Below are 13,392 nucleotides of genomic sequence, written 5' to 3' on the forward strand. Positions count from 1 at the left end.
GACCTTTATTTCTAGAAGAATTAACAAAAAGTTGATGTTGCAGGCCGGGAGGAATGCAGTTGTCATGGTAGGGTGAGCTACTGCCACGTGCATGGCTTGTACCCATTTCTCTAAGTAGAGTTTATGTTGAGGGAACACAAAAACAACTCTGCACTAGAAATGGATATGAGATGACACTTTTATTATTATGCACAATTTGTATCATTCACAGCTTACTGGTCTGTAGTCCTAGAACAAAGTGGAAATGTACAGTAGCAAACTTAAATAACTTTGCAGTGACAGTGAAAATAAATCACATTTTTATGTTACATCACACTACTCATTGCATCTCAGTAGACATAGCTAGTATAGAACAAACAATAATAATTCTCATATATTGAGAGCTCCAGGATCTTTCCCAGACATTACCCTTATTGCATCTAGAGTGCATGTCTTTAAACTGAAATCCAAAAAACACAAAGGCATTAAAAAAAAAAAAAAAAAAAAAATCAAGATAAATGTTCAGCTTCAGAAATAGCCACAGGTTTCAGACATTCACAGATATTGCTTTCCTTTTCAACTCAAAAGTCTTTGAAAATAATAACAAAACCGTGTAATATTATATTTCATGTCATACCTCAGTTAAAAAACAACAGAACTAAGATTTATTTAATTATAATCAATAAGTATTTCTTTACTAATTACTTAGTATTTCTTTACTTTCTTGAATTACAAGCAGATATAACATTTCAAACTTTAAAGCTATTAATACCAAAGATGCTTCTTCATTGGAAAAAATGAAATAATCAGAAAAGAATAGCAAAGACAGCTAAGTAGCTAACAGAACAGTGTTTAGTTTGCAAAATAAACAGATTAACAACACAAATTAACAACACAGATTTTATGAATTTTTTATCACAGCTGTGTTGTTTTGCAGGTTTTTTGGTTTTGTTTGTTTTTTTTAATAGCACAACAATAGAAAGTCCAGTTGTTTGACAGAAGGCTTATAAGGAAATAATGCCACAGTCTTCAAGGACATACTGGAGTGAGGTTTCACCACTCTGCATCTCCAGTGGCTTTTGCAAAAACATGGTCTTTACCCTCAATGGACATCACTCCATCTTTTAAGTAGAACTTCCATTTGTTCTTAGTCCGATGTATCTGATGAAAAAAATAATAATCAAAATTAACACAACCACAAATATGCATTAGACCATTCATTAAAAACGAACAAACAAACCCCAAGATTTAAGCACAACCTGTTTTACACACCTAGTTTTTATTTTAAAATCCTTATGCCCCAAAATATTCAATAAAGTATTATACTTCAATTGTTTATAAATAACTCCCTTCCATCCCAAGAGAGAAACCTCCTGGATCGTATCCCATCCTGTCCCACTCTCCTATACCACAGCTTCCCCCCAAAAATGTGTTACCTATAACAGTTCAACACCAGCAGGACAAGACAAAAGTAATGGGGCAATCCCAAAACACAGCACACCTTGCAACCAGTTTAGCTTAACTAAAATGCAATGTTTTCTTTTTCACATGGCAAAGCAATGTTGCATGCACAGAGGTGTTAGGAACAGGCTAAAAGCATCAAAACTTGGCTTAAAAGTAAATACAGCTATTTTAAAAAAAGAGTAAGAAAGAATTTGCATATTCTGTTTCTTTTTAAAGGCCTGCAAGGAAATCCATTCTGCAGAAAGTTTTGTTTAATACTAAACGAAGGAATTTTAAATATCTCTAGAAAATTACTTGAATTGTCTGTATCAGTCTATTTTCAATTTCAGAAAGAAAAGAAACAGGACAGCAATTTTACCAAAAATATTGTCTTAAAGGTAATTTAAGATATAATTGTTTTTATCTACTTTCTACTGTGCCTACAGGTTTTATTAAATCTGTATTGTAAAGGGGAAAGCTACTAACATTTTTCCCCAGCTTCTGTAATTCTCAATTTCTAATAACATCTGATACTAAATTTCCTAGAAGACAAGCCCAACGCTGACCTTCCTAGTAGCTTCTTCTAGATTTTCAAGCAATTTTCCGGCTTGTTTCAGACCAAACTTGCTCTAGATAACAGTTTGCACTACCTATAGCACCTGTAACATCTGAGTTCTGAAGCTGCAAAATTTGGTGAACCTTTCAATACAACAGACACTGATGGCTTCATTTCAGAGGCATCTTCTACACATACCCCTATTACTTTCTAAAATAATTGGCCTCAGGAATAGTCAATCTGTCACCGTTTTATAGAGACAATTTTCTTAGCATCTCTCTGTTTCCTAAACCACAGACAACCTTTAAGACAGGCCTAGTTAGACACACAAAAAGTTATGACTAGTCACTTTTGAAAGAATATTTTAAAAAAGTCAAGGCATACTCAAACTACAGCTACATTTTTCTGTATTTGCTTTAAATATGCACTTTTTTAATCTTTTAAATTACTGACATGTAAGCATCCAAAATCATACAATAGCTAAAAGGCCTTAATTTGATCTTCAAGAGTTCAAAATAAGGTTGAATTTTAAACATTAAAATGAAGGAGGACAAAAAGGCACTTAACTACTTTGTTTTTCAGACACAACAAAATTCTGGTAGGAAAATCTCTCAGTAAGCACTACAAAGACAAAAGAAAGTTAAAGCAAGTACATACACCTCTCTTTCTGTTATCCATTTTATAAGCCTTAATTCACAGCTGAATATGCCTACATACATCCACAGAGATGTTGATCTTACTTCAAAGTTAAGGAAATAAACAAGCTCTTGCACCTTTAAAAATCATAATTTTGCCAGACCTGTTGTTCCCTTTTCCTTTAATGGGCCATTATGATTATCCTCTTTTCGGAAAACAGCAGGAAAGTCTTCAGACTATTGTCAGCTAAACACATCATTTAAACACTCTATTACAGCATTAGAGTTTCTTCAGAAGGCACTGACAGGAGAGCAGACATGGATTACTGAAGGTATGATTTAGGATGATTGAAGAACAAAGATAAAAGAGTATTACTGTACCTTTTCGTACTGACAAACTATCACATTGTCGGTGTCAAACAAGTCTGCAATGTCCTGTTCACTGACATCATCACCAGAGTTTAAGGGGTCCTAGAGATTAAAGTTCTGTTTTATACACTCTTTCAGAATAGCACTGAATATACTTGGAATTAAACATACCCAGAATAATAAAAGTGACCATTGCAAAAATCAAGGCCTGGAGGCTGTGAGGACCACATTGCACTAACCTCATTTACAAGTACCTTTTACACGTTTGCATTCTGAACACCCAAAACACCCTAAACAAAAACACAGGTCAAAAAAGCAAAACTGCTAACTGGTAAGGCAGACCCCAGTAACTGAAATTCTGATCAAGCTATATTTATGTGAAATCCAAATGCTACAAATTGATTCTCTTGTGAATAATCCCATAGAATACCAAATCGCATATCTTTAAGAAAAAGAAAAACCTAGGAAACGCAGGGCATTAAACAGAACAATGTTCTTGTATCACATTGTTCTCTGTCTAATCCCCTGTGGTCTTTCAGAAGGAAAGCAAAACCTAGATTTGTATCCTGATCTTATTTAAATAAATCTCATTTAAATCTAATTATTTAAATATCTTACTTAAGTAAAAAGCAGAACTCCATTCCACTGAGGCCAGGGTTTTACAATAAAACTTTAATTCTGATAGCTAAGTATTTTAATTCATCCAATAAACAAATTACTTTCCAACAGTTCTTTCATTTGTCCACAGTCCTCATAATGAGCTTTCAAGTAATTTCTCTGCAGTGCTTCCTATCTCCAGAGGTTTGTAACTTCACTGTGCATGCCTTGCATTAAAATAACCAGCAACTGTTCTAGGTCCAACAATTGAACAGTCAGGAGAGATCTTAATATTGTTATGTGTTTCTAAAGGCTTAAAAGTAAATTACCTCCTCAACTATATCTATCTGGAGGTCTTCATTGTCCCCATCACTGCAGCTGGACTCTACGTTTGAAGAACTCTCACATTCTTCATCATAGTCTTCCTCATCATCCAAAACTCTTAGATCCTCTGAATCAATAAAGCCAACTAATTCATTCTCTTCTTTATCTTTTGTATGTGGTATTTGTTCATTGGAAGAAACATCCCCAGTGCCATCAAGCTGACTTATGCCTTCAATGTCACTGCAGAGATCCTTCTCCAGTGGTAAATCAGATTCTGTCTGCTTGGTGGGTTCCATGAGAAAGGAAAGAAAGAGACCAGGGACAGCTTGTGAATCAACACCACAATGGAAGTTCAGCACAAAGTCTAACATTTTTGTTTAATAAATCAATGAGCCTGAGGCACTAATATGAGAGTTTCAGGTCCTACTGCTTGTAAAACCTGAGTACATTTGCAAACATTGCATTGCATCTAACTTAAATGAAACCCAGGTCAAATATTCCTCAGCAATACAGAAAAAAAATTTCTTACACTTTTCTCTAAACGCTCTTGTACTCAAACAACTCTAAAGCAAAGGCAATCAAGTGGACATTTAGAATTTATATTACAAAAAAGAAAAACCTCCCATAAAAACAAAAAGTAAGCTACTCCTCTACCCTCAAAAATAGCATTTTCCATTTTTTAAATAAAAAGTCAAGATGAACTGACCCCTCTCCTTCAACTCATTCAAAATGCTTTGTTTAAATAAGATATAAAAAGCTAGGAGAGATAGTAAATATTTCAGTACTTCAACTTACTCTTCATAAAAGTGCTAGAATTCCTAAACAGAGCATTCATAGGAGTGTAAAAGGGCTTTAAGGTTTCAGCCATCTTCAGTTTCTCATTAAATCTTTATTGTAGCATTTAATTCTCATCCATATACACTTTCTAGTTCAAGAAAATAATACTTTGTTTTGACCTCCCATTCTCATTACAGACAGTCTGCATCATGCTGCCATCAGAGTTCAGATGAGCAACATAACATGCTTTCTATTTACAGACATTTGGCATTACTGTTGTTAAATTTGCATTTAATAAATTTGCCTCAATAGCATATGAGCACTACAACTCAAAGCCAGCCTGAACTTCAAACATCTGCAAATAATTTCTGGAACTAAAATTAGATGAGGTCAGGAAAGCAGCTTGTTAATTAAAATCATTCAGGTTTCCCACACAGCTCTAGCTGAGTTCTAGTTTGTCCAGGACTTTTTCCCCAAGGAAATACATTTTCTTCAAGGAGATTTTCACTTATCAAATTTGACTTCTCATCCTGACTGCATTCTCAATACAACTTTAATGCTCTTCACACATTACAAGTTAAAATTAATCCCAGCTGATCCTGCAGAAGCTCTTTGCTCACAACTGACCAGTATCCATATGCAGAATGTGCATATCAAAATGATATAGAAGTTCTCAAGGAGTCTTTCATGTCTGCTTAGTCACAAAAAACTCCCTATGATTCTCAAAAGTAATCACTAAGTCTAATACATTCTATCTCTCCATTACATTTTTTCACTGTATTTAAATTTATATTCTCATCAATCACAGCATTTTAGCAGTGGTTTTGACAAATGCTTAATGTAAAAACAAGCAGTCAGCTACTGCTATTCCAAACAAACTTAAGAATGAACCATAAAATCAAAATAACTTCTGTTCTTCTCATTTAGAGGTGCTAGTTGTCACTTAGAAATGTATTCAAACAACCATCTCCAACAGATGTATTTTCATTAGCTGAGAAATAAAAGGCCTTACCTTGTCAGAGGAAGCAATGCTGCCCTGATCCTTGAGAAATGCATTTTCATCCAAACCTTCCCCTGCAATAATCAGGTCAATGATATCATCAGACACCTGCTGCTGCAGCAGCTCCGGATGCTCCATGTCCAGCTGCCCCTCCACATCCAGCAGGACACCGCTTGAGCTGCTTGCCAAGGATTCATCAACAAAAAGTCCTTCAGAGCACTCTGGAGTAAACACAGCTGTGTGAAGACTGTCATGCTGGAATTTTTCTGTGGATTCACTGCACTGATTCAACACTGCATTAATTTCGAATTCCTGCAGATTCACAGAAGGCTGGACCAAGGTAGCAGAGCTCTCCAGGTGTTGTTTTTCCACATAACTCGGTTTAAACAGCACAGCCTGTTGGACAGCAGTCTCCTGGGGCTGCAGTGTTTCACCAGCTGCATGGACAGCAGATGCATTCACCTGTGTGGCACTGGCAAGGCTGGCCTGCAGAACTGAAGCTTGCCCCAGTGGATGAAACATCTGCTGCACAGGGTAATGGAGAATGCTTCCATCTCCTGAGGCCTGGGTGACCACAACAGGCATATTCACCTTGTAAAGTTGTCCTACAGAGAGAAGAGTTAAAAACTGCTTCAGCAGGTGAAACTACAGGCTCATCCAGGCCACTGACCTGTCACCACTAAAAACAAGAGCAAACACTGAGGCAAACTATGAGAAAAAGGACATTTGCAAAGTAAAACTTTCCTCAAGCACAATTCCAGCTCTTGAAAATCAGGCATTCAACAGCTTTCTGAATGATGGCCTCCATCCAGTCCATCATGTTTAATACCTTTTTTGGGTTTGGCCTACACAGTACCCTGTGACAGTAAGTTCAATAATTTAACTACATACTAGAATCAAAATAAATAGATAAATAAATAAAACCCCTGTTTTAAATTTTTTCCATGTCATTTCAGAAACTAAGGAAGACAAGATGAAACAGTAAACTAGCCCATAGCTACACGGAGAGTTCATTCCTTTAAGGGCCTTTAGGTATTCTCTCTAAAAAAACCTGCCTATATTAGTTTAAAAAAAACCAAACAGCTACTAATTTATATATCATTTCTTAAGAAAATCACTCCAAATACTCGATGCTTAAATTTATTATTATCAGTGTTAGAATTGAGATGCCAGAGCCAAGTTCCAACTTTCATTTGATTTTTCTTCTCCCCACACACATGCTCACACACAGTCACTGGGAACAGTCTATGGGTCTCATGACATCAGGAATTACACCTGAAACAGATAACTAGAGACATCAGTTTTCAACAAAGAACAGCTGTGTGGGGGAAGATTCAATGACTAAACTAAGCTTTCCACTGATCACATCTAAGCAGTACAAGCAGTTTTTGTACAAGCAGTTTTACTGCCAAAAGAATGGGATCAAAAAGGTTAATGGATAGCTGGATTTTATTTGAATAAGAAATCAATTTATTTCTGAAGCACCACAGTGCCTTTAGCTTTTTGAAAATACAGAAAATTGTCCCAGAGACACAGGGAGAAGGAGATACCCGTGTCTGGGCTGAGGAGGGAAAACACTTGTCACAAGTTGTAAAACTGACACACAAACTAATCAATGCAGTTACTTCCCCCACACAGCCACTACAAATACAAAGTACAAGGAGAAGGCTCTACCCTACACTTCAGCTTCTCATCTGTTTTATCTACTGTCTTTCAGCATCCCCAGGGCACTGCAAGGTTTGACATCTCCTCATTCCCCTCACCTGGTGCTGGCTGCAGCATCACTCCAGCTGGCATCTGTAAAGGATAAGCAACACATGACGGGAGAGCAAGAGTCACACCCACTCGAGGGGGCCCCTGCAACACAAGAGCTGGGGTTTAGGCAGGAAAGGGCACTGAGTGCCACACCTAGAATATCCACGGGAAACACGAGTGAGGGCCTCTCTGTGCTCATCTTCACTGGAAAGCTGCATCATGCTTTTGAGATGTAGACAGATGAAGAGTATTCTGCACTGATAGAGTAATAGCTTGCCTCAAGTGTATCCTGCTTTCCAGCTATCACACCCCCTTTTTGTTAAGGTAGCATTTTCCATATCCCCTCAATGTACCCAATAGCCAGGAAGGTATTTTTCTACTCAAAGTCACTCTTACCTAAGTTTATGCATTACTCCACACAACACAGATTTCTTGCCTAGGCCTATGAGTCACTTCATATTCTCTTTTCCTCCTGGGAAGCAAAGAGTTGGATATGCAGCTCCCTTTCAATCTAGCTGTTCTAAGGAAATCCAACTTTTAAATCAGAAACTCACATATTGCACAAACATCTTCCCAATATTATATTTCAACTTGACAAGCTACTTAGCTGGAGGCTCAGGAGGCACTCAGTAAATTCATCAAGCTCTGACAATTAGTGGCTGCTCCCCAAAGAAATTTTGCTATGCCCAGAATTCTGAACTTCTCAACTATAAAAAAAACTCATTTTCCTTCTGGATGCTTTCTACACCTCACAGATAATGCTGCTCTAGCTTCACTACTGGTAGCATTTCCCAGCCATGCACTATTTTAACAACCAGTAAACATTTTTTTTTTTTTTTTTTTTTTTTTAGGATATGTAGCTGTGCATTTCCACTGCTCTTTCATCCTATGGGCTAAATGCATGCAGCTGTGTCTTTCCAACACTTCTGGCTTTACTTCTTGCAGAACCAGCTGGTACATCCCATCCTTTTTCACTGCTCCAACAGAAGCAGCAGTATTACAATTCTCCCTCCTGAAGCCTATTAATAACTGGCAGACAATTTTAAAAATTTAGGAGTTCAACATAATCAAAATTGAAGTAAAACATCACTACAGCTACATACCAGTTTTGCTGCTGTGAAATGCTGAAAACCTCTGCCAGCTTGGATGACAAAAGAAGCTATATTAAAAAAAAAAAAAAAAAAAAAACAACACATTAAGTTCTTGGATACAGTTATCTTTCAATAATTTACAGCAAACATGGGTGAAACTAAAGCAGTCTAACTTCAGTTCATCCTCATTAGTGAGCACAAGTATTGCCTTGTCAACTTGAGGAAAACATGCAAGTATTCTTTTCACAGCAGAGCAACTCCAATGATGCTAAAAGTAGGAACAGGAGGATAAGATTTTCAAAAGCACCCTATTCTGACTTCCATGGAAGAAAAAAGGTCAAAGGGAAAACTTTGCCAGGATTTTGGAAGCAAACAATTCAGGTAGCCCTAACTACTTTGAAAATCTCTATCCACAGGGCAATTCAAACCCCCTTTTTAAAAACAAACAGATAGATTTACCCGCCTCAACAGATTGCTTTGCCTTAGTATTGCCGTTTAAAAACTTAAAAGTAAGAAGGCAATGCTCATGAAATATAAAACCTCCAATAGCCTGCAAACACAAAAGTAATTCCCTTCAGTGGAACAAATAAGACGCCTGCCTCCAAAAACAGTTGATTCAACTAGGAAGACTGTAAAAAAAACCCAAACAAACACAAAAAAATAAAGGAAAAAAAAAGAAAAAATAAAAATCACACAGATCCACAGATAAAGAATGCCTGCCCAAGCTTGAAATACACTACAAAATAGATTTTCATTCAATCATCTCATATGGGGTTTTTCCTTCATGGGCAAAGGTCCTAATAGCCTCTCACTTTGGGATAAGTCACAGCTGAGTACTTAGTACACTCTACCACAGTGGTCAGCTGAACTTTGAGAAGAATAGGTCCTGATGTCAGACTGTGTGAAAGTCAAGTACTCTTCTGCAATAGGAACGCTGCTTTTAGAAAAACTAACTGAAAGAAAAACTGAAAAGCTTCCTCTCTTCTGTTTGAGCAAGGGATTACATTTTAACTAGATTAAACCTCAACCTGACAGCAGAACTACATGGCACAAACGACCCAAAAAACCTCTGCACACATCAGGACACACATCAAAAGGAGAAGCAGCTTAATCCTGCAGGTTAATTTGCAGCTGAGGGGTTACACTATTGGATTGCAGACAAGAAGGCTAAAACGCTGCAGGTTTTGCTACTGGACATGAGCAGCTGATCAAGAGCATGTAGACAGAATTCCATTAGTTTATTAAAAGTTTAATTCATCATTTACTGGTCAAATTCTGCTTTCAAATAATTACTGTTCCACATCAAGCTAGATACATGCATAAGATATATACACAAATCAAGATTATTTCAAGTCTTCCAAAAATATCCCTGAATCACTGAGATATTCTTAAATTGCATTAATTGTGTCCAAAAACATCTGACCTGCTGAAGTCTGCAAAACGCTGTGAGAACTGTGTGGCAACTGCAGACTGAACCGTGGAGAAGAGTGGCTATGTTTGAAGAAGCCTTCTGTTGCTTTAGACTGTGTCACCTTCGTTTCCCAAAGCTGCAGGAAGATTGTTATTAAGGTCAACAAATATCAGCTTTAAAAACAAACTGCATTAAAAAAGATAATGAGGTATTCCCAGCTCTTCCAAGAGTAAATTGACTGATTCTATCCAACAAACAGGGTTGCAATAACTAACCAATTTCAACTCCCAGCAGCCCCCACATCACTCACAGGAAACTTATAACTCTAAGGGCAAAAGTTTGCATGTTTTGGAGGGCAAAGAAATGGACAAATCCATTATCTCAAAAGAAAAACACAAACACAACTGCTGTTAATGCAAGGGAACCCAACAAACCTGCTTCAAGTCTTTCAGAACCTGCTCCTCTACACCCTCCTCTGCAAAGAGTTCCCGCACACCTTCAATCACATCTTCGATGATGGACTTGTACAGTTCAGGCTACGTTAGAAAAAAAAAATAAATATTTTCAAGTTAAGATGAGCATTAAGTCATTCGAAAAGATAGCACGAAGTCTAATCTCACTTCATAAACTGCTGCTACAAACTGAACAGCATGAACAGATCAGTTTAATAAACTGAATGTCAGATGCAAAGGTCTTCAAGTCCACTCATTCTTTGAAATCTAACATCCCTAAAATAGTACTGGATTTGAGCCTCAAATTATTGCTTAGGCTGCCAATAATTTGGTAGATGCTTAAGAAAGTCCTAGAAACATTAAAAAACATTGTTGTGCTGTATTTTCAAACCAGCTTGTCTAACTCCATTGTATCATACTAGAATCATTGCTCCTAACCTAAGGGCCAATCAATAATACAAGCTCTTAAAAATTAACTGTGCCAGTTCCATCAGAAGGAGAATGTAAGGAACCCACAAAAAAAAAAGAGATTTTTTTTTTCCTCTGTGGAAACAGTCTGATGCTGTATAGTAACCCAGCTGTGGAAATTTGAACTCTACTTTTATTGATACAGAGAATTCGTCTTACATTACAGTAGGACTCCAACAGAACATTTTATTCCTTCTTCTGCCCATGTCAGTGATTAAACCCTAATCTTCCAGTCAGACCTGGACAGCAGATATACGTGAGCTTCAAGATTCCTGCACTCCAGTGCAAATGTAAAATAATGAGCTTTTAGCAATTTAAAGCTTATTAATCTTGACTATCATTACCACCAGAATAGCCTACACGAGGTGAAAAATGAAGCTGAGATATTTTAGGAAACCTCACAAGATTGTGGGTTAATAATTTAATTTTTTTAAATATCGAATTCATATTTTACTATTCTAAAGTTGTTCTACAGTGCAGATGGCAAACAATTTATTTTCAAAGGAAAGAAGATATTAAGCAGTAATATGTTACACTTTCTGGAAAAAGCAACCAACACAACTAGTTTAAAACAACCATATTCATGTGTAATTTCTTATTAGGGGGTTATCAACTTCCAAAGATTTCCCTAGCACTTTTTCAGGATACTAGAAAGATGAAGAGGGGAAAACAATTTCCTCTGGTACCTCTACACTAAAAGCTGCTGATCAGCCTGTATGTCAAATGCTCTGCCTACACTGCTAATCCAGAAAAGAATCTGAATGTAAATCTTTCAACGGGCCTATTCCTCTCCCCAGGATTGCCAAGCTACAGTGAATACAAATATTTATTGTGCTATATAAAACCTGCACACAGCAACTGTAAAATTCAAGCACCACATGCTTGCAAATGAGAGAAGAATGGTTATGGCATAGACACTATTGTACTCCAGCTTAATCCCTTTACACACAGGCATTCTTTCGCCAGAACCAGGCTATTCATAGCAGGAACAGTCAAACTCCGCTCTTTGAAGAAAAGGGGAGCTTATCCACATGCTTATCCCAGCAAAGCCTACAAGGCTCCCAAGGGATTCCCGTCCTTTGAGGGAGCACCTGGAGCCCCAGGCAGGAAGAGGCAGCAGCGGCCAAAACCCGCCATGGGCTAATGGGGTCAGGGCCGCCGCCTCCTCCCTGCACGGCCGAGCCGCCACGGCGGCCCTCGCACCCTGCAGCCACCCAGTAACAACCCAGGTCACAACACTTCTGACCACTAACAGGCCTTTTCAACAGAAAAATTAAAATAATTTTAAAAGATTAAAAAACAACAACAACAAAAAAAAGTCTTTCGATGTCGTCCTTGGGCTTCCCGCGCCAGCGAACGGGCCAGGCGGCGACTGCCTCATCCCTGTCCCCTGTGTCCCGCAAGGAGGAGCGACCAGACCCCGCTAGCCTAGCCTAGCCTAGCCTAGCCTAACTTAGCGTAGCGTAGCGTAGCCCAGCCCCAGCCCCTCACCACGGGGCTGCCGTGAGCCATGGCAGCGGCAGCCGCCGCCTCAGCCCCCGCCCGCCTTTAAGGCGCCGTTGCCAGGGGGACGCGGCCCCGCCCGGGCCCAGCCCTGCCCCGCCCGGGCCCTGAGCCTACCAGGCCCCCCACACCCCAAAACCCGGGCGGCTGTGCGGCACACGATGCTAAAGCCGGACCCTCAAACTGCCAGTGACCCGCCACTGCCCGGTCTGGGCTCCAAGCACCAGCCTGAAATATCACCTTGTGAGCAGAGGATGTATCTGGAGAGCCGCAGTTGTCCCCGCGGTGTGGGCATGCACCTGGAAAGCTGGCTACCAAAGCGTATCATTTTTGCTCTAATAAACCCTGAAGTCGTGATTGCCTCCTAAACGGGGATAGCTGAAGCTAAGTGTTGCAGTTAAGCAGCAGCAATCTGCTACAACTACTCAATTATTGCTTACATTTGCAGCAGTCTGTTCATATGTTAATGCAGACATCTACTAAATTAGCAGTTACTAATCTGGAAAAATGTTCATTAATCTCATATGTGTAGAAGGATATATACTTAGGTCTTTATATACCTTCGGTCAATGTTGCCCTGAGGGTTCTGAGAAGCTAGAAACATAATCTCTTTTTCCTTTCTTTTTCATATTTTAGGTAGCTATATTGTTATATATATATATATGTAAATAATATATATAGTGTGTTTGGCTTTTGAAAAGGAGACTTGCCCATTAAGCTTTAATTTTTAAGGCTTACACATCCTGAAAAATGAAAATATTTTAATGAAAATTCTGTCAGACCCTTAATTAAATAGCCAGGCTAACACCTACAAAATAGAAGAAGCAAGATCCTTAATAAGCTGTGTTTTCACAAGTGAGACAAATGCAATTTGCTATTGAAGTAATTTTTCTCTGCAAGAAAATATGTTTAATGACACTGCTTAAGTCTTGAATTAAACAGCAGTTGCATATTCAGCTGTTCTGTATGCCCTCCATCATTGTGAGGAAAAGGCAAGCCATGTTGCTTTGCTTACAGAACAATTTAAATAAT

At 38.3% G+C, this 13,392-nt stretch overlaps 1 protein-coding gene across 2 annotated transcripts in view; it reads right to left on the reverse strand.

The window, feature by feature from the left end:
• Positions 1 to 160: 160 nt before the first annotated feature.
• Positions 161 to 13,392, reverse strand: part of GTF2A1L (general transcription factor IIA subunit 1 like) — a 23,161-nt gene continuing 9,929 nt past the window's right edge. The window contains exons 2-9 of one of the 2 annotated variants that reach the window (XM_088161038.1): positions 10,372 to 10,473; positions 9,950 to 10,073; positions 8,539 to 8,594; positions 7,444 to 7,537; positions 5,693 to 6,285; positions 3,909 to 4,181; positions 2,995 to 3,084; positions 161 to 1,140 (exon numbers count right to left, since the gene is read on the reverse strand). In XM_088161038.1, coding sequence (XP_088017164.1) covers positions 1,033 to 1,140; positions 2,995 to 3,084; positions 3,909 to 4,181; positions 5,693 to 6,285; positions 7,444 to 7,537; positions 8,539 to 8,594; positions 9,950 to 10,073; positions 10,372 to 10,473 — 1,440 coding nt within the window. In that variant the 3' untranslated portion in view covers positions 161 to 1,032. Of the gene's footprint in view, positions 1,141 to 2,994; positions 3,085 to 3,908; positions 4,185 to 5,692; positions 6,286 to 7,443; positions 7,538 to 8,538; positions 8,595 to 9,949; positions 10,074 to 10,371; positions 10,474 to 13,392 lie in introns of both variants that reach the window. The other variant, XM_088161037.1, reaches the window with a different exon arrangement.

Source organism: Sturnus vulgaris, chromosome 3 (genome assembly GCF_052056855.1).
Source record: "Sturnus vulgaris isolate bStuVul1 chromosome 3, bStuVul1.hap1, whole genome shotgun sequence".
Lineage (NCBI taxonomy): Eukaryota > Metazoa > Chordata > Aves > Passeriformes > Sturnidae > Sturnus > Sturnus vulgaris.